Source organism: Helicoverpa armigera, chromosome 14 (genome assembly GCF_030705265.1).
Source record: "Helicoverpa armigera isolate CAAS_96S chromosome 14, ASM3070526v1, whole genome shotgun sequence".
Lineage (NCBI taxonomy): Eukaryota > Metazoa > Arthropoda > Insecta > Lepidoptera > Noctuidae > Helicoverpa > Helicoverpa armigera.
Genome location: NC_087133.1, coordinates 10,309,143 through 10,330,249, shown reverse-complemented (window position 1 = coordinate 10,330,249; position 21,107 = coordinate 10,309,143). Strand labels below are relative to the sequence as shown.

Below are 21,107 nucleotides of genomic sequence, written 5' to 3'. Positions count from 1 at the left end.
AATGTAGTACGCGGCAAGCGGAGCGAGCTTGCTGTGCTATGTGTTTGCAAAATGGTTATTTATAGATGTGAGTGTCCGTGACGGATGGTTCGTGCTATTTCTAAGGTCCCGAGAATTGGTGAGTAATAAACATTTTATGATGTAAGTATTCATTAAATTCCCATCAATGAAAATCAAAATGCAGTTTACTTACACAAGTTACAATCCTCCTTTGTATGTCCAAAAAGTTTTACATTCGATGACTGAATGATGTAGTGTAGTTAGAACTGGCTGGCATTATTTCAAATAAACAAAAAAATGCACAAAAAAATAATGAAATCAGACATCAATTCCTAAACATTGTCAATTTTTAAAAATAGTGATGTACGCATCGTGCTTTACGGTTTTGTTAATAAAACATCGGTTTTTCAATATAATACTGGCATATTCAGATTTTTTCCCTCGGGATATTAATTAAAGTTATCAAGCAAGCAAAATCTTTTTCTCAAGACTTTAGCCAACACCGGAAACTCGGTGAGAGTTCGTTTTGCTGCTATACTTTTAACGCTATTGATATTAAGAAAATGTGAGAAAGGAAGTGTGTCTGTCGTGCTGCTACAAGACACACTACACCAGAGTTCTTTCTTTGTAAAGAAAGGAAGAGTCTGCATCAAGTGTTTATGCTATTTTCGACTTCATATAGACTTCCTTTAAGATCCATATTAGCAACAGAGGGCCGCATTGGAATTGGAACCTTGTCCGTTCAAAACGAGGCACCCGCAGTAGCCGCCCTACCTACCTACCCACATAATGCGACGGATACAGATCCGAGTTTCTTACTTACACATACACGTAAAGTACGAAGGCCAGTTTTAAATATGTGTATGTGTCGCGAATACATACGGCTTCGATGATCAGCAGGTGTAAGCGAACTAAAAGCGAGGGGTTATTGCGATTAACTCTTTTATCCCTTCGTTTCCATATCAAAGAGTAATGAACCTTGTTCTACTATTGGACAACGTCGATTAGTAACCGTGTGATTTTTCTATATTGAATAAAAGCGACACTGCATTAACTTTTCTAACTTTAGTCATAATAACTTACAATTTCCCTTAGTTTGATCAAGTTTAACTTCCCAATAAGTATTTATATATATATATTTATTATTGTTTTTACTAATAATTAATATGCACTCTGTTTATGACTAACTAGATTCCAACTAGATGGAAATTAAGGTGATATCATAATTTTAAGGTGACCATGTTTTCTTTTTGTTTTCTATTAAATTATATTTTTTTATATTTGTTTTGACTTTAAAGTGGACTGCACATACAGACAACATCAAAGTAATTAACTAATTGTAACAACAAAGGCGAAACTGGCAGTGAATCGATTGCGAGTACCGAAGGTCAAAGGGTTTGCAAGTGTGCGTATGTATGCAAGTATGCAGGCGAGCTCGGTGCGGCGTCGCTGCTGCACGCCTGCACCGGCGGTTGCAACACCCTCCCCCCTTCATTCTCGGCTTCTCGCTCGTTGCCGTCTTGCCGCTAGCCTGTCTCACCTCGCGGCCGGCAGCCTTGCGCGACGCGCCGCGCTCTTTCACATTCAAAATTATTCGCAATCGCAACCATTGCAAAAACTCTCTGTGCAATAAAATACTTAATATTTCGATGCGTTCACAATTAGTTTTAAAACAGAGAGGTAGTTAAAAGTTAACAAAGAAATTAAGTGCCTTTTAAACTTTGAATGCACTCCTCGTTGCATGTCCCGCGCGCGTCGTTATGAGAACCCCGTACTGGCGGTCACGTTGACGTCGCGCCGCCATATCTGTCTCGGCCACCAACTAGCAAAATTAATAGGTAATTATTTTCGTGTACAGTGTTTTTGATTGATTTTGTCGTTCAGTGATTGTGTGTTAAAGTGTTTTCCATCTTCTGGCATCCTTTGTGGTGATTCTAACTGGATTCTTTTTGGAAATTGAGGCGCGCGCCGGCCGGTTCTTATCGGGTGCAATGCAGTTGCACTCTCAACTTATTGCAGTTTTGCATTCACCAAAGTTTCATGCGCGGAAAGTTTCTAGTGTTTATATTTCGCTCAAAGAGGATTGTAAATGTGTTCTAAAGTGATTATTCGTTAAAAGTGATATGTGAAGCGGTTTCTAAAGAGCTGTCACAGTTTGCTGTGTTATTTCGGTCATTGACCGCCGGAATTCGCATCTCCCTTTATACTGTGGTGTTGTTAGATTTTTTGACATAATTCCGATTTTCGTTTTTTAGGCTCAAAAATAGTGTCACTTCACTACAAGAATGCAATGACACACGCATTCGCTTTTTGAAATTTCACCTTCACCCGGATGGAATGAGGAGTGCACAATCCCATTGTTTCACAGTTTCATATGTTTGAACATCATTTGTTTTTTTGTTTTTCGGACGATTAGAGCGTTATCATTTTCTTCCAAAATTACAAAAATTACGAAATAAAGGTAAATATTATTCTTTTCCACAGTACATATTTTATAAATATTAAATATTTTTTATACAATATTAATTTGTTGGCATTGCTCACACGCGTGGCTCCCTTGAATCGCTGCTGAATGACATCATCTGTAGGCAAGCAATGAGGTATCCTCATTTCTAGTGAACTTAGTCATATAAAACTTGCTCTAAACTTTTGTAACATGCCCCAAAGTTGCAGCAGTTGAGTGTAGTGTGTGTAAAATGATGATGAATGTGCAGAATGGCGGAGGGCAATGGAGAAATACCCATTGAAGAGGTACCTGGGAAGGACTCCGATGTTGGCCGGACACCAGATTACCGCAAACTCATTGACTATGGCTTGGATCCTAAGGTGAGCATATATTTTTCAGTTTCTCAGTATATGTAGTTATATCAGTGTATATCCTGTACATTTAGTGCTTACAAAAAACCTAGGAATTGCAGAGTAAAAAAATTTGCCGGTGTACACTGTTTTATGCAAATTTATTATAAGTTATTATATAGTATTTCTTAGTTATTCTGTGGTTTTAGAACTTTAAAGGAATTGCATTATCCATAATATCAGAGAGCTTTATAGTCTAGAATGCTAGAGATGCTTTTGGGACATATTTGTATCTTGAGGCATACTGCCCGTACCGGTGAAACTTCCATAGTTAGCCCGAACATTTTATGAAAACGGTTTCAGCGGACTAACAAAGCCATATTATACTGTATCAGAGTGTAAGAAAGGCCAGTAGCTGTTAACCCCAGAATTATCAGTGTTTTTTTCAATACTAACTAGATACCATTTGGTATATTTCAAAATTTAGGCATCCCAGATTCTTATTAGAATCTTGTTGTGTTTTATTGCTAGTTTGTTTTTCATGATACTAATAAGAATTTAATGTTGATATGTATTATGCATATACAGCTATGTATTATGTGTCTGACTCATTATATAAATTATTTATCACCTAGTTAAATAGTTACCATTATCAAATGCACAGTATAGTTCCTATCAATTTTTTTCCAACATCTAGCTTATTTCTGGATTTTTACCTACTAAAATTTATTTAACTACAGTCAATGTATAAGTAATAAAGCTAATAATGATCACTAGGTACTGATTTATTAATCTTATCTGTTCTATCTATCATCAGGCTTCATCAGATCTATTCTCAGATCCTATAAATTTTATTTGCATGTTGCCAATCCTGTAAACTTCATGTTCAAAAGAAAAATTCTTTAGTTGGCAGTATTTATTTGCACTTTCTCTCTGATAATGCTGACCTCTGCCATTTATTATCTGGGCACCTGCAGTGCATGCATACAGGCTTGCATGTTTTTAAAAATTGTTGTTACCACCCAGAATGTGTATTATGTTAAATGTATACATGTGTACATAAGTTGTTGACTGTATCTATGTAAGGCCATGCTTTTGCAAAATGTCTTCATTTTATGTCCTATCAGAACTAGCTCTGCATTTAAATGTTTCCCATTCTTGAATAGTATTTTTTTACTAGAATTACTCAAGTTTTGCAATTTTTATTCGGATTTTTAAAACTCCAAATGATGCATTCAAATAAGATTCCAATAAGGTTTGCCAACCGAGTCCCTGACGAGTCATGCAGATAGGATACCTACACGACAAATTTATCATTCGGAAATCCATAAACGCATGAGGCCAGTGCACACTGGTAGGGTCATTTCGCCTGTTCGCGACCATCGCCCAGTTCGCGTCCATTTTGCCGATCTCCTTTAAAAAAACTTCGAAAACAAGATAATTAACACACCAATCAAACGAAAGATCATTACCGCTAATACGTTAATGTATAAGAGGCACGCACAGATAGACAAAAGTTCTGTGCGTCCAACCAATCCTTTTAGAAAAAATAATTAGTCTAGGCTCTTCAACAAGAAAGCGCAAACACGTTGAATTTTAGATAAAAATTAGTGTGCAGCGGCGTGTTTGATGGTAAGTTTTATATTGTTTTATGTGAATTTTAGGATAGATAGCTATTTCTACAGTTTAATGATGAATAAAGGTATAATGTTTTTTATGAATTTGGTAATGTTTTTTATATTTAACGAATAAAATAAGGTGGACGCGAATTACTACATCGAATTTTACAAAACTTCCACTTTGCGTCCACAATGGACGCGAACTAAAACTATCCTCTATACTAATAAACCAAATTGCGTCCACTGCTTTCGTTAAATACTTGCTTATAAAAAATAATTAAAACATGGGTACTGTTTAATATATTAAGATTAAACAGTAAATTTTTTATTTTTTTTGTTATTTTAAATTAAAAATCAACATTATCATCATTTAAAATTCACTTTAAAAAAATAAAAATAATTTTTCTCAACATTGGTTTAAGTAACTTAAAATTAGGCAATTAATTTTGCAACTTGAAAAATAAACAGTATCTAATCAGTTCTGTTAATTTTACCCTAAAATCACAGGGAAAGACCCGCGTTGATTATAGTAAGTTTTTGGCCATATTAAATTAACAAACCAATATAACAATTTTGTCTAAACATACAACTAAAAGAATTGTTGAGTCAATAAATTATCAGACAAGGCATATTCTTTGAATATTTTTTTTATCGATTTATTCTTCTCTCGAATATCATTTAATGCTTTCTTTAAATCTTCTTCTGTGTATGTTGTCTTTTCCTTCTTTTTTCCTGTATCCGATGAACTTATCTTAAATGAAATTACTTAATATATTAAGATTAAACAGTACATTTTTTTTATTAAGATATACACGTGGTTATAATTAAATTATATTTTTTTTATGAAGATATATACGTGGTTCTAATTAAATTATAATTTTTCTATTTTATTATTAAGATATATATATATATATATATACGTGGTTATAATTAAATTATAATTAAATATTTAAATTATAATTTAATTATAACCACGTATATATCTTAATAAAAAAAAATACTGTTTAATCTTATTTTAAGTTACTTAAACCAATGTTGAGAAGAATTATTTTTATTTTTTAAAGTGAATTTATTTTAAATGATGATAATGTTGACTTTTAATAATTAAGTTTATTGTTAAATAAAGAAATTGATCTAATACAATCTTTCTTTATTAATTCTTAAAAAAATCACCCCTATATTCCTTTTCTAAGCTAGTGGACGCGAACTGGACCATGGGTGGACGCGAATTGGATTTTGTGGACGCAAACTGGGTAAAACGCCTAATTTTGAGGTTTATCGATTTAAATAGAAAACGTAAGATATTTCTAATACAACTGAAAGTTAATCTTAAAATAGAGTATATAAGGAATACATTACACAAATTTGACATGGAAATGAGTGCTGGAGCATTTTTATTATCGCCGTCAAACTTGCCAACTGCACTAAATGGTCGCCAACAGGCGAAATGACCCTATGCGCCGGGGCCGGGTGGCGGGGCGGGGGAGGCTCAGTAATTTTCCTCGTCACTGTCCTTTGTAACTTAAGTAATAAAATAATTTCGAAGAAACCACTTCGATGTGTCCATAAAGATAGCCCAGTAGGCACATACCTATAATTGTAACCACAAAGTAACGCTTCTTATCTTCGCATAAAATAGTTATTTAATTGCGTGAATTGCGATGGTCAGTGAATTGGCTCACATTGTCGTGGCGAAAGTCACGTGACTTTTGTTATGTTGAATAAACATATCTGCAAGTTTTAACGACTTAGGAACTCGTAAATTCTTAAAATAAAGTTTGCAGACCACCACGAAAGCTAAATTTTCCCGCCTTTTGTGTTACCGCCCTTTAATAGAATACTCCTACATAAAACATTTTGAATTTGTAGGGCTACCACCCCGCAACGACTACTCACACCTATGGACAGATTAATTGTCGGCTTTAAACCAACATAAAGGCTTTTGTATATTTCACAAGATTCCATTGTTTAATTTGTTTGAACCACGTATAAAACTGATAATACTTAAAATGGAAGAGACAATGCTATCCTACCCACACTCAATGGCCTCCGTGCGAAACTTGTAATCTTTGATTTCTATATCGAGAAATTGTATTTAATGGTGAATATAATGTCGTTTCCAGGTAGCAGCCAAGCTCGACGACATTTATAAGACTGGAAAGCTAGCGCACGCCGAACTGGATGAACGTGCGTTAGATGCCTTAAAAGAATTTCCATCCGACGGTGCTTTAAGTGTTCTTGGACAATTTTTAGATTCAAATCTCGAGCATGTATCTAATAAAAGTGCTTATTTATGTGGAGTCATGAAGACCTATAGGTGAGTACTCACGTTGTATTATTTCGCTTGGCAACACGATCAAAATATTGGATGATTGCCAAACTGCCCGGTATATCTGGGTCACAATCTTGAAAAATTGATTTGACATATTATAGGCCGCGTTGCGGACAACCGTTGAATTTAAATCCCCGGCCCTCTGCCTCAGTAACTAGGAAATGATGCTGTTTTATGTACTGCACGGCCTTGTCTCGGAATGGCAATGCGAAAATCCGACTCAGAATTTAAAAATACCTTTTTTGCACAAAATCAAGCCTTGACACGGCCAATCACCGGTTAGGGAACCATTTAACATTATTGTTCCTGCAGTGTACCGAATTAAATATCTCGTGTCGATCTCTCGACCTTTGGGAGAAGAGGTCACTTCGATACCGCCCATTAAAATGCAATAAAAAAGATTGCCGCGTCTGAAATGCCCTCATAATGACACTAGTCAGAGAGCAGTGTTCCGCTAAGTTTAGCACTTCTAAGTAGCAAAATCGTGCCTCCGAGGCTGCCAATGCGAACTCGGCCGGTATTAACGTGTGAGCTCTGATTGGTAGTAGAGGCTTTTGAAATGACTTTAAACTACTTTCAAGCTGTTCCGTTAATAGGGTATAATTGTTTGCTATATGCATTGTGCAGCTATGTGCCACAACGCAGGGGTATTATGAGTTGAATTTGTACGGGGCAGAAAAATATAGAATGCGTTTTTTCTATAGCTATTTAAATCGCGAATTCCATCCGATCTCTGTTAACTCCCTAACTAAGTTAGTTCTCAGTGTTGAGGGTTCGTAGTTAGATTAGTATGAGGCGCAAGTCCCCGGGAGTCGAGAATAAGATGAAGCGGTCGACGAAGCGAGAAAGTGAGTGGTTAATTGATACGTGATCCGGTGGTAGCGGCTGGAATGCTCGCTCCGTGACGGACTGACGGATCATTTTGCTTGTGTCCTCGTGTTTATTTGCGCCGCCCGTCGCAAGATTAGATTACGGATGGTCATTAGCCCCTGTGCAGTCGTGATGCAAAACCTGTTTGCGAGATTTAATAAAATGCTAATTGGAATTATCCTTAGTTGCCTTGTTATTGAAGGGTTTGTGTCCCAATTTTCCTTGAGAATCTTAATAGGCTATGATTACCGTTTTGAACAGTAACTTATGAAGCCCTTCCCTTAAAGTTGGTACCTTAGTTTTCGTTTAGGTTTTCGTAAGATGATGCAGCGTGTTTTGGACTAGACTAGAGGGTCTGCAAAAAAAGGCTTTGATTCAATTCCTAGGTTCGTGTCCTAAGTATTCCTGTCGCTTCATGAAAGGGTGAAAATATGTAGTAGGTTTTATTTTGAATCGAAACGACAAACAATATTTCGACCCTTATAAATATCGGATTGTCTCAAAACTTGCTTTCAATTTCGTCCACAATATTGTCGATGTAAAACATCGTTCGTCTTACGTCAGGGTCGAACTGACGAAATCTCTGAATTAAGCATGGGATGCAGTGAAAACAAGATTTAAAGTGCAGCTGCTTGCAACAAGTCGCATCAATGAAATCATGTCCCCTAGTTGGTTTTGTCTTGTCTCCTTTTCGTTTTTGTACCTTTTGACTGGTTAACCATAATATCTTTTATTCATTCCTCATTGCCATAAAACTACAATCCCGCAGTTTTCCTCAGATCCGTAATACAAATAGGCGTTTAATTGTTGATACAAAATCGCATTTGTTTCTTCTATAGATTTTTAGGTCTTAAATTGTGTCAACAGAGAATTCTTAACAGTAAAGTTTGTTGAAATATATGATTGCAGAAAATTTTAAGAGACTCGCCATAAAACTATTGAATACACATTTCTAAACTACAAAATCTGTTAATAAATATGAAATATCGTATATTCGACGACACAAGTATTAAATTAACTTCGTGCAACTTAACCTAACCTTAATCCACGAAAGACGACAAACACAGAGAAACTGATCAATGATATTCTGCATTTCAGACAGAAAAGCAGGGCGGGCGTGCAAGGTGCGCCCGCGTTGTCTTCCACTGTTCAGGTGAAGGGCCCTGACGAAGAGAAGATCAAACAAATATTGGCCCGGACCGGGTACACGTTAGATGTTACCACAGGTCAGTATACCACTAGCTGGACCTTTGACCAATAGATAACTAATGAAATGTAGGATAATATTGCTTAGCAGATAACGTGTTGAATCTATAAGTAGACGTTATTAAATTAGTGTCGTTAAGTCAAATGTGTTTACATACATTCTCTCGCGTTCTCATGACTGATTTTCGTGATGCTTTCGACACAGTTATTGTTTAGTTACTTAAATTTTCATTATTACTCGCAGAGATTTTTACCGAATTTCTAATGGGCTAAAAGTAGCGTGAAGGTGGAAAGTCGAGATTTTTACGGTTTTAGTTCCCCACACGAGCACGTATTAGTTATGCGAATTAATTTGCGAATAAATGTATTTTTTTAATGTTCATCGTAATGTTCTCCTGAAAATAAAAATATTATCAAAAATTGGAATGCATTTGCAATGCTCTCGTGCATTGTGTTTGTGAATAATACAGTTGTCAAGTTTGGCGCGCAATGCTCCGCGAAGGACATCGCACTTCATCAGTACTTTCATTAATACGTGTATATATAACTTGTTCCTTTGTTGCTGACGCTACTTTAGCTTTATTTATACAAAATACCTAAAACAATAACGCGATATTATTATATACTCAGACTTTAATTGAAGGGACAACAGTACCATATAAATCCGTAAAGTGTAATCTATGTCTTTTAGATTCGCTCCAATATTGATAGATATTTCAATATATAAAGCAGGTACTGATTTTTGCATATAAGTATCTGATACGACCAATTGGATTTCCTTTGTGACGCATTGGAATTTGGAATCAATACTCTTATCAGATTCATGAATCGAAATTCCAATAAAAGATCGATATTAGGTATTAGGGTAATGAGAAAATCGTCTTCTTTGAATCTGATAAGACTAATATTTTCCTTGCAAAACTACCGTCCAGAGTTAAGCTAATATTAAATTAACGTGTCCGCCATTGTGCTCCAATGATATTATCAACGTACACATTGGTCTCTTGCACGTGCAGTGTGATCTAATAGCATTACCCGTTATGGACATGTTCCCTTAAGTGATCGCGGAAGTTTTGTATAGGGCGCATGAGGGTTCCCTTCATCCAACTTCGATTTATTTCAATAGAACATGAGAACATTTGGTTGACTTTGTGTTTGTGTGGGGCAGGTCAACGCAAGTATGGTGGGCCGCCGCCCGGGTGGGAGGGCGGTACGCCGGGCGCCGGCTGCGAGGTGTTCTGCGGGAAGATCCCCAAGGATATGTACGAGGACGAGCTCATCCCGCTGTTCGAGCGCTGCGGCACCATCTGGGACCTGCGCCTCATGATGGACCCCATGACGGGCACCAACCGCGGCTACGCCTTCGTGACGTTCACGACGCGCGAGGCCACGCAGCGAGCCGTGCAAGAGGTGAGTCCGCGCCCGCCGCCGCCGCCAAGCGGCTCTGCCACTCTCAGTGTTCGTCCGGGGGGGGGCTAATGCATGTCACCTCATACTGATGTATATTTTTCGTTTCCATCATTCAAACTCCATTTTTCTTTGATGTTGCTCCTGTCTGAACAGTTTAAATGTACGCTTCGCGCGCTCAATGTTTAGCCTACTGAATGGTGAATGGAAATTACCCCTCCCTCGAACTTTAGTGTACAATAAGCCGTAGAGTTGTTGAACAAACGTTTGCTACAAAGATTGGTGCCACCTGCGGCCACGCGGGCGGCGTCCCCGCAGCCTTGATGATCGCAAACACTTAGATAACCAGCGTGGCCGCGGCGATAGTGCGGCACCTATCTTTGTGCGATACATGGATGTTATCGAGCACATCTGTACCAATAGCCAACATTACAGCACACTGTGTTATCGCAAAACTAAAACAATGGTGCAATTGTTCATTATCAGCCTATCACGATTGGTAACACAAAATTGTGTCAAAACTCTAAAGCTTTACTGAGGATGATTTTTTGATTGATTAAAATTGGTGTTATTAATTTGAAACAAAATTTATTCTAATTTGACGTCTACTTTCCAGGTGACTCGCCGAAATGTTTAAGTATATTCCCTTGAAAGATTAACAGTATCACAGCACTTAGTAGCCGCGCGTTTGGTCACTTCCCGGCGCCTCCCCCCGGCGGAACCATCACGTTCCTTCTGCGTCACTGCTCCTCACTGAATGTTCACGTTACTGCTCTGTAGCCGCAGCATCATGATGGTTCCCCCAGCGCTCTGGAAGTGACCAAACCGCGGCCTCACTTGCAAGACTACTAGTAATCATCAGCCAGTAATTTTGCAAGGTCCCAATCATTTGCCTGTCGAATATGTTCACAGTCACACTTGGGAGATTTAGATTTAAGCTTCTTCTATCATTTAAAAAGCATGTCATTAATATCCCGCTCACGGCGGCCATTTGCACCCATTCGCACTAAATAGTTCCCTTGTGTAATGCTACACAGTAACATGATAATGTACCGGAGTTGTGCTTCGTGGCAAGCAGCCGCCGTCCAATTAATATGTATAATCACTGAATTTGTGTAAATGTGCAAACATAACACCTATAAACTGATCTAGCCTCGCTTGTCCTGAGATATCATCCCGTTCTTTACTGTTGCACCTCGTTCAATTTTAAGTTGCTTTAATTTTATTTTATTTTTTGTTACCATCACACGTACTCGCTTCTTTTATTTTCACTTCATCAAACGGTCCACTTACAGGGTTAACTTTGAATTGGCTTGGAAAAGTTCTCCAACTGAGAATGTAATATATCTCAGGCTCTCCTCTTTGCTCCGTACAACACTGTCGGCTTATCATCCAAATTCAGTTAACTCATTACGATTGGCTCTAACCGTCATCATCGCTCGCGCGTCGCTCGTCGCGCGTCGACGAGGCTAGCCTCGCAGGCCATGGCCCCAAGGGTCCGAATCGACGCCCTTTTTCAAAATTTTTCCCTTGTTATTTTTCCCACAGCTCGATAATCACGAAATAAAACCAGGGAAGACTCTGAGAATTAAGATTAGCGTACCGAATCTGCGACTTTTCGTCGGCAACATTCCCAAGTCTAAAGGCAAAGAGGAGATACTGGAAGAGTTTGGTAAATTAACAGGTAAAGTGTCACTCGAATGAATTAAGGAGTTTATAGAGTTGTCGGGTTGAGTGCGTGGGGCTTGGTGTGGACCGGCTCGGGCTCCCGCTTGCGTCCCGCTTGTCCCTGTCCTGCGCTCCCTCCCGCGATCTCCAGTCATACGGCCGCCAGCCGGGCAGGCAGCCAGCGCCCGGCCCCGGCCCAGGCTATTCTCCCTCGAATTGTTCTTGCAGCTGAATGATTATGAAATTCGAAAGGGGAAAAAGATTGGCGTAACAGTTTCCTTTAACAATCACCGGTTATTCGTGGGGAATATCCCTAAGAATCGAGATCGGGACGATTTGTTTGAGGAGTTTACTAGGCACGCACGTAAGTCCTTGTCGAATTCATAATAAGTGCTACTCGGTTGTTATCTAGAGCGGCCGCGGGGCACCGTGAGCGCGGGCAGGCGGGGCCCGGCGGGACCAGGGGCCCCCAGGGGCCCAGCCCCGGGGCCCGGCAGGCGCCTCACCGTGGCCCGCGGCCCGCGACCGTACCTTTTGATTGGCCTTTGCCTCGAGAATGCTCACTGGTCATGACTGGAGAACCTTGCTGTTGTTCTCTAGAATAGAATTCTTCAGTACCGTATATGTTCTCCTGGAATATCGTTTGATTTGCTTCATATTCTGTAGCGTTGAATGAGTGACTTTTGCGCGTCGGGCTCGAGGGAAGCTTTGTTCATACCGTTAGCGTGCCTGCGCCCCGCTTCCCGATCCTTATCCATGTTTTATGATTGCAGCTGGGCTCGTCGAAGTTATAATATATAGTTCGCCCGATGACAAGAAGAAAAATAGAGGATTTTGTTTTTTGGAATACGAGTCTCACAAAGCGGCGTCACTAGCTAAACGCAGACTGGGAACAGGTAGAATAAAGGTAAGTGTTTACTGCCGACTTGCATCATCACGCGTCATGTCATGTATCATCCCGAACAGAGTAATAGTGTAATGTTTGTTTCTAATTCGAGCAGGTATGGGGCTGTGATATAATAGTGGACTGGGCGGACCCCCAAGAGGAACCTGACGAGCAAACTATGAGCAAAGTAAGTTTACCCTAATATCCCCCACTTTACTCACTACACATGGTTTTCCCTAATATTCTGAGTTATATATTTTTAAGTCAACACCCCCAATCGAATACTTGTTTTACCTTCAATCAAAGCCACAATACTGAAACATACTTGTAATGCTAGGTGAAGGTACTGTACGCACGCAACCTGACGCAAGAGATAACGGAAGACGCGCTGAAGGAAGAGTTCGAGCGCTACGGCACGGTGGAACGCGTCAAGAAGATTAAGGACTACGCCTTCGTGCATTTTGAGGACCGGGACTGTGCAGTAAAGGTAAGGACAGTCAAAATTGCAGTTTTTCTGCCTTGTTCCCCAATTTAGAACTTCATAAAGCAGCCCGCGGATCTGGAAGCTGGTGATGGACACTATACTAAGCTTGTGCACTATATTATGTTCTTTGCAGCTGACTAGCGGCTGCTTTTTTTATTGTTGTTTGAAATTTAGCGCCATCTATTTATCACCTTTTAGATTATTTTGAGCATCTACATAAGTAGGGTTTCTAACAATGTACAATGTTGCAATTCGACTATGCAACTTATTGCCGTCTACTGCTGAACGTAGGTCTTTCCTTGTCTGCGATGAAAAACCAATCAGTATTTACAGCGCATTGAACCAACTACTCGAAACACATTTAGTACTAGCTATTTTTCCGCGGTTTTTCACGCTCATTCCGGGTGTACTTTCTTCTCCCTTACCTAAAAAAAATATAGCCTCCGTCAGCAGCTTTCCAAAAATGAAGAATTATTTAAATCTGTTGTAGTTTGGGAGCTTATAGAGTATAAACAAACAAATGTTTCTTATTTATTTTATTCATCTTTTATCAGTTCCCTACACAATAAACTGACACTTCCAGGCAATGCAAGAGCTAGACGGCAAGGAGATGGGCGGCGCGCGGCTGGAGGTGTCGCTGGCCAAGCCGCCGTCCGACAAGAAGAAGAAGGAGGAGATCCTGCGAGCCCGCGAGCGTCGCATGATGCAGATGATCCACGGCCGCGGCGGGTAAGTGCACTCACACGCTCTTATATACCTACCTGCTTACTGTCTGAGGGGCTCTCGAACAAACATTAGGGCTGATAGGACTTTTGGCAGAAATATCTTGCGAAATTGTTTTAGTATTTGTTTTTGTTTTTATATTCATTTTCGTACATATAAATTATTTTTTTAAATATTAACCGTATTACCACAAAAACTTTTAAACGTCCGTTTAAGACTTGTCTAAAAAATGACAAATTATGACGTTGAAATAAGGTCCATTTTGGAACCACACTTTTTTTAGACAAGTATTTGACACATGGTTAAGTTTTTGTAGTAAGACCATTAGTATTTTTTTATTATAATTATTTCCCAGGAATTGGTGTAGAGGGCGCTAGTAGTGCATTTCATTCTTACTTATTTTCTTTCACTTCAAAATAAACGGGGTAAAGGTGTTTTGAATTCTGGCTAGTGTGCTATCCCTGTTTCTTTTTAGCAGCAAAAACTGTTTGAATTTTTACATACTTATCGCTTTACTTATTTTTCAGTATGAAACGTATCTTAAAGTTAGGTCAATAGATATTTTATTTTGTTCGATGGCTCCTCGTTTATAAATGTTGAATATATAATATCCCCGACTTACATTTATTTGCTCAGAATGCTTCCCATTCTGAGAACGATACTAAACGTTACGTGAACCTAATTAAATATTGCTTTATTTGCAAAGTTAGTCTCTCTCTGATGCCTCAGTAAACCATCAAATACATAGTTGATCGACTTGTACGAATGTTACTAGTCTTAATCAGCGATTATATTTCATAATGAAAAGCCCTGTCGTCCACATTTAAACCTTTTCAAGTATGAATAATTTGCTAGAAATTAAAGAGTTCAAATGTAAACTCTTGTTGCGAACAATTGTAAATTAATGGTATATGTAGATGTTTATAAACACTAGTGGATTTCCAGTGGTTTACCGTGAGAGCTACTGCCGGTACTGGGATAAAATATAGCCTGTTACTCGGGAAGCTAGCCAGCATTAATACTGTGAAATAATTTTCCAAATCGGTTCAGTAGTTTCGGAACCTTTATTGCACAAAAAAAAAAACAAGGTTTCCTCTTCAGTACATGAGTACCTATAGATAACGGTAACTCCTGATATTTTTCTTGTAGCAAAATAAGAAACACATGTTGCTTGAAAATTATCATTGAATGGAATAAAAGTTGACAGGAATTTGTGAGTTTCCACACGATGCCTAAACGAGTTCCAGTTGAGGCTATTGCATATCGCAGACATATATAATATTATCCAGATATGATGCACTCGTTTATTCATTGTTTACATATAAATTACATTATTAAATAGGTAGGTATTACATAAAAAAAAACAGATATTATTTTTAGCCAGCTCAATATGGTATGTGTGGAAACATGTTCGGGCCAAGTTTGAGAGTTTACCGGGGCTAGGTAGGCACGTTCACGATGTATGTAACGTCGGGATGTTAACTGTCAGATTCGATTGGTGCAGCTGCTCGCCGGTGCTGCGCGGCCGGACCCCGCAGCCGCAGCCGCGCCCGCCCCAGGCGCGCGGCGACTACGGTCAGTATGCACACACCTCACACGCGACACACACCAACACACACCACACATATACACGTCGCCCCGAATAACTTCACACACCGAAGCTAAGGCATCCCCTGCGCAGTTGACGGGTTTCCTCGAAAAACTCGTTACTTAACAAGTTCTACTTAGGGCCCATTTTTCAGTCTTCATTTTACTTCTATCTATCTGAGGTTTAAATATGACGTATTGACATATTTACTACGCTAAAAGCTGTCAAAACATTCTTCGGATATAAGTTATCTGGCGATTGAAAAATTGGTTCTCAAAAGAATATCCGTCAAATAATATCCGTTAAAATTTACGTTAAAGTGTAGGAGATAGAATGATGTTTGAGTAATCCTTAATATTGAGTGGCATTCCAGTATTTGATCGTTAGTTTCTTAGAAATTCTACTGTTCAGCCGAACGTCTAACTTCAGGCTTGTCAAGTTATTTGGGACGTTAACGACACGCACACGCGCGCGGTACACGTCCACCCGGATTGTGGCGGGGACGCTCTGTTTTCTCGTCAAGGAAATTTTTGATTTTATAGTCTAGAAATGTCAATTGTAGTTTTGAACAGTTCTAAATGGGTCAAGTCATAACCGAGCCTCCAGCGCACCAGAAAACAGTACAACGTGACAGCACACTAGAGATAGGTGAAGGGAACTAGATACTCACCGTACCTACAATCGTATGATGGCCCTTGATATATTGACATACAAACCAGTCGGCATAGACGATTCCCTCCGCCTAGCTCCCATCCCTCACACGAACAGAGATGTGAACACGGTGTGGTCTCCACGCGCACACTCGCACAATCCGCTACTGTCCCTTACTAACAAGATGGCCGCTACTATACACTCACCACCGGGACTTCCCGCCATATTGCCAAACAGTTCATAACATTGCTAGCCTAATATCTACGCGATGGGAACCTTCTGTAGTGTATCGTTAAGGCCTCAGTACATGTTTCATTAACGCTACTACCTAGGCTAGTATTAATGACAGCTAGGAATAGGTTCGATGCATGGTTTCGGAAAACTCTGATCTATTAAAGATAGTCGAGGGCTACACAATATGGTCCATCTTAAATTGTAATAACAATATTAACAGAGAGTGCATGATCAGTTCTGAGTCATTGTGAGTGTCGAGTGACACGTAGGCAGGTTCCGGTGATGGGTTGTCACAGTCACCATACAATCATCATCTAAATTGAAATGCTCATAAACAATTTTATTCATCAGACAATGGACATGAACAGTTAGACATATGAGGATGCATGTTGTTCCGTGTGTCGATATGAAGAGCTTCAGTCGGTCCGTACCGCGGTGTGTGATCGCTGAGGAGCAGAGGTGTTGGATTAACCCGTGTGCTGTACCATACCATACCTGTACTGTACCCCGTGTAAAGTGACGACAGCATGTGTAACTTGTAATCTTTTCCCGGTACGAGTGTCGTGGAGGCTCGCTAACCGCCAGCCGACATCGGTAGCTTGTAAGTTAGAGTTAGTTTAGCTTAGCCTCTAAAAGGCCTGTGTTGTGTGTTTATAGATTATGATTACGACTATTACGGGTACGGTGATTACCGAGGTGGCTACAATGAGCCATTTTACCGGTACGATGAGTTCTATTTTGATTACGCGGGGCCACCGCAACCGTCCGCCGTCCGCCAGCCTCCCAACAGACCGCAACCGGTGGGTCCCACACACACTCACTAATGTATCACTCTTATTTACTAGTCACTAGTCGCTGTACTCATTATTGTTCTATCGATTTTGATTTGCCAAATTTTTATCATCTACTGTTTTTATTTTTTGTTTAATCCCATCCTCGAACGGAGTTAGTGACTCGGTAAAGACGGTAGTGTGTAGGCCTGACGGTGGTGATTGCACTGGGCGGGCGGGGCCTCCGACTTGTCACTGATTGCCGGGAAAAGTGTTAGTGGGCGCGGGGTGGCCGTCGGCCGATCTCACCATCAGGTCTATATGGCTGCGGCCACTCCGACTAACATGCCCGTCTCTCATCTGTACCTGTTGTTTTCAGTTGCCATTTCACATTTGCACCGCTTAACGTCATTCCGCCGCGCTTGTCACCCCCATGTAGAGCTTCGCTTCGCTTGCCACTAACCGATAACACGGCCGAGCTTTGCCACCCGCTCACATCCCGTAGGCGAGGAACGTAGCGTGCCCCGAAGCTTTGGAACGCCCGAGTAATGTTGTATAATTTCTCGTTGTTGTAACGAGGTAGAGAATATGTTGAGAAGACTTACTGACCCGCTTGGTAAATGCCTCACTCAGGACGACGAGCTCGGGCTCGGGCCCAACTCGCTTTACTACGATCTAACCGGAGGCATTCAGGTACCGCCACTTTATTCCAAATTATATTCATGTTTAGTGGATGTCGTGTCGCTCTTAGTGATTATTGTTTAGATGAGCCGACACTAGTTTATTCAGTAGCATTTATTTCTTTACTATATACAAGTATTAATTGTCGAGTAGGCAAAGTAAATAGTAATATTCGTTTCCCTATCCTAGAATGTATTTATTAAATTCATGTTGGATGATTCGTTGACTTAGAAAGCTTCAGTAGGTACCTGATTGTTTCACTGATTTACTTTTATAACGACATTCTGTTGATCAATTTGGTATTGTGTGGCGTTCCACGGTAAAAGTGTTCTTTTCGTAACAATGCTTGTGACGTTGGCACTAACCATGATTTATGTGAGCTCATCACAGGTACTTTTATCTCGAAAGCCACAATATGTTGATATTTAATTAACTTGCGAACGTTGCTCAAACGAGTAGCTATGTAATAGAAATTCGATGTAATGGGTAAAATGATTTGAGCAGCGATTGCAAGTTATGTATCTATTACATATATCTAGTGTAATATTTATTTTGTATTTTGACAGTTACATTGTATTGCGATAGCGAAATACTTTGCAGCATGATAGTAATTTATTTCAATGGTTATTTCAACTGTAACGAATCTCATAAGATTGTCCCTATTTTCTTTAATACGATCTGGAGTAAACACAATCTTATCTAAGTGCTATGGTTGGAATAATCGTACCTGTTTATTTTTGATTTTTTTGACCGAGTTCTGTAATTTAAGTGAATGTGTTTACAATGAAGACCTGAGTACATTGGATGTAAACTAGATTTTCCAATTATTCGTTTTCTTAAATATTATGCATGCTAGTATTAGATTAGTTTATCTACAGCCAACGTTTCTGATGTGCTCAGGCTTTCATCGAAGCTGAAATTTAACCAAACTCAAAAAAGCATTAAATACAAAGAAACAGAAATCGGTCGCTTTTTGTAATCTTTCTCACGTTGGCACTCTCGTCCCCCAATGTACCTTGGAAGATGCCTTACGATACCTTTGACATGCTCCCCGTTGACATACCTCGACGTATAAAGTCCTGGGATCCAGTAAGAGAGTAGGTGGAGTGTTTCTGGTATCGTAGGGTGTGTGACTGGGTCGGGGTCGTGCGTGCGATCGCTGAGTGTGTGGGTGCGCAGGCTGGGTCATGTGGGACGGGCGGGCGATGGGCGCGGCGCGCGGCGGCGGCGCCGGCCCCCGCGGCTGGGGCCCGTGGTGGTGCGCGCCGCGTCGCGCGTGGCCGCCGCACGCCCAGCGCCATGCGTGGCAATCCCCGCGCCAAGCCAAGTTTACCAGGTCAGTGCCGCAACTATACTACACTCTTCACCAGAACACTTGTTTGTTATTACATGTATGTACACTATTTATTGCATTTCAAACTGATCGTAGGGAACTGTACACCATGAAGGATATAGCTAGTGCTTTACAGAATAATCTTTTCTAAACTTAATACAAGTATCCTATGACAAGGTACACATTGCACACAGTACTCTAAAACCTCTTTTCACACCCTTTTCTACCTGAATCCTCATTCCATACACTAACCTTAAATATAATATCCTTTTCTACTGCAAAATTCTAAATTACGAATGAATGACAATTGGACTCTCTCTCGGTCGACCTCGTTGCCCTTGCCCGACAAATAATATCCTGAAACCTTTTCCTTTTATTTCAGCATGTTTGATGGTTTGCGTGTAAATCTGGATTTCGATACATTCTATATCGGTAACTATCCACTCCTATATCGGTCCTTGCTAGTCCCAGGGCTACCACAAACTTGACCAAAATTGTAGAGCTCGATCGAGTGACGAGTCCATTGTTTCCTTTCGAAGTTTGTGGAAGACCTTTACGTTCCTGTATGTTGTAGGCTTTCTAGCCGGGATGATGAGCGCTAATGTTCCATCCGAATGATACCTCTAGTTCCTTCCCTATTCCAAATTCATAATGAATTTTCTATTCCTTGACTTTTTTCTGTGCTATCTAGAGATTATAGTAGAGCCTCATGTTGTCTTCTAGTCAGTTGATGACTCTGGAGATAGGATCGTTGGCGACGGTACTAATGCTGGGTGTTCTGTGCCGTAGGTAAACGTAAACACGACGGGGGCCACCAGAACGTCGGGGGGGAGTGCAAGCGGCGGGTGGGCGCGGGCGGGTGCGGCGCGGGCGCGGGCTGGGGCGGCGGCGCGCTGGCGCAGCAGCCGCTGGCCAGCTAGCGCGGGGCGCGGGGAGGGCGCGGGACGGGGCGGGCGGCGCGGCCGGCCGGCCCCCGCATGGGAGGCACTACAAGCTGCGCGGGGGAGCGACTCGGCCGCTGCGTACGCGCGCTCGCGGCCCGCGGATACGTTCACGTCCGGTCCTCGCTGCGTGCCGAGAGGATCGCTCTACTTTTTTCTATATATGTGTTTTTTTATTTGATTTTCGAGTTTTCGATTTTGTATCGCATCGATCCGAAAAAATCTTAAAGTAGGACGTTATGAAATGTTTCGATTGTAAGTTTCCCGTTATGCTTATGTTTTTCACTGTCGTATTAGCCGTATATATATTTAATATATACTTTATTTGAGGGGAGCGCGCGGCCGCGGTTGCCTGTTTGCGACCGTGCGCTCGGGTCGCGGACCCGTCGACTGTCTGTTTTTTTTTAATACATGTTATTCGATATATTTTATTCCTGTGAACGCATTTTGCGATGTGATGTGTATTTTAGCAGTAATTATTATATTGTAAGGAGTTTGACTGTTGTTTTTTGACATACTTACAACTTAGGATACTTCAATCGACGACTAGCGATTACGGCTAAAATAAAACCACCCCCTGTACTCGAACATTTCCCGACTGTGTTCCTGCTTTAGTTTTTTTGCTTTATTTTTATTACATATTTCCCTTAAAATACATTAGTGTGAGGCAGTAGTATTGTAAAGTTCAGGATTTCTGTAATGTTTATTATTGCTGTACTAAACTTTTTTTGTATTCGACCACATAGCATGTCCATACTGTTAGAACTCGACTTGTATCAATCTTGTATCAGTTTAATATGTGGAATAAATTTGCAAAACTGTGTTTGCCTTATTATGTGCTTGTTTTCTTTTTACACTTACCTCTTCACAGTAGGTGCCTTATATCGCTAATGGCGCATCCACACATGCCTCCGGCTT

The 21,107-nt window shown here is 40.4% G+C and overlaps 1 protein-coding gene across 15 annotated transcripts; it reads left to right on the top strand.

Annotated features, from left to right (window-relative positions):
• LOC110375328 (heterogeneous nuclear ribonucleoprotein R) lies at window positions 1–21,024 on the top strand. Of its 15 annotated transcripts, XM_049837072.2 has the most exons (17): window positions 1,446–1,838; window positions 2,256–2,461; window positions 2,715–2,826; window positions 6,539–6,732; window positions 8,716–8,843; window positions 9,992–10,233; window positions 11,779–11,914; window positions 12,672–12,805; window positions 12,897–12,971; window positions 13,122–13,271; window positions 13,852–13,997; window positions 15,481–15,566; window positions 17,122–17,264; window positions 17,868–17,927; window positions 19,095–19,251; window positions 19,631–19,680; window positions 20,038–20,114. In XM_049837072.2, the coding sequence occupies exons 3-16, from the start codon at window positions 2,716–2,718 to the stop codon at window positions 19,651–19,653; spliced, it is 1,785 nt and encodes a 594-aa protein (XP_049693029.1). In that variant the 5' UTR covers window positions 1,446–1,838; window positions 2,256–2,461; window position 2,715; the 3' UTR covers window positions 19,654–19,680; window positions 20,038–20,114. The 15 variants fall into 15 exon arrangements, with proteins under 15 accessions (XP_049693025.1, XP_049693022.1, XP_049693026.1 ...); XM_049837065.2 differs by lacking the exons at window positions 11,779–11,914; window positions 19,631–19,680 and adding an exon at window positions 12,127–12,262 and having other exon boundaries at window positions 1,440–1,838; window positions 20,038–21,024; XM_049837069.2 differs by lacking the exons at window positions 11,779–11,914; window positions 19,631–19,680 and adding an exon at window positions 12,127–12,262 and having other exon boundaries at window positions 1,442–1,838; window positions 12,900–12,971; window positions 20,038–21,024.
• Window positions 21,025–21,107: the final 83 nt, after the last annotated feature.

Coding starts and splice junctions, on each gene's coding strand:
- LOC110375328 (XM_049837068.2), top strand. CDS start 2,716: ATGGCGGAGGGCAATGGAGAAATACCCATTGAAGAGGTACCTGGGAAG. Junction 13,998..15,480: donor ATGATCCACGGCCGCGGCGG/GTAAGTGCACTC, acceptor GTTAACTGTCAG/ATTCGATTGGTGCAGCTGCT. Junction 15,567..17,121: donor CCAGGCGCGCGGCGACTACG/GTCAGTATGCAC, acceptor GTGTGTTTATAG/ATTATGATTACGACTATTAC.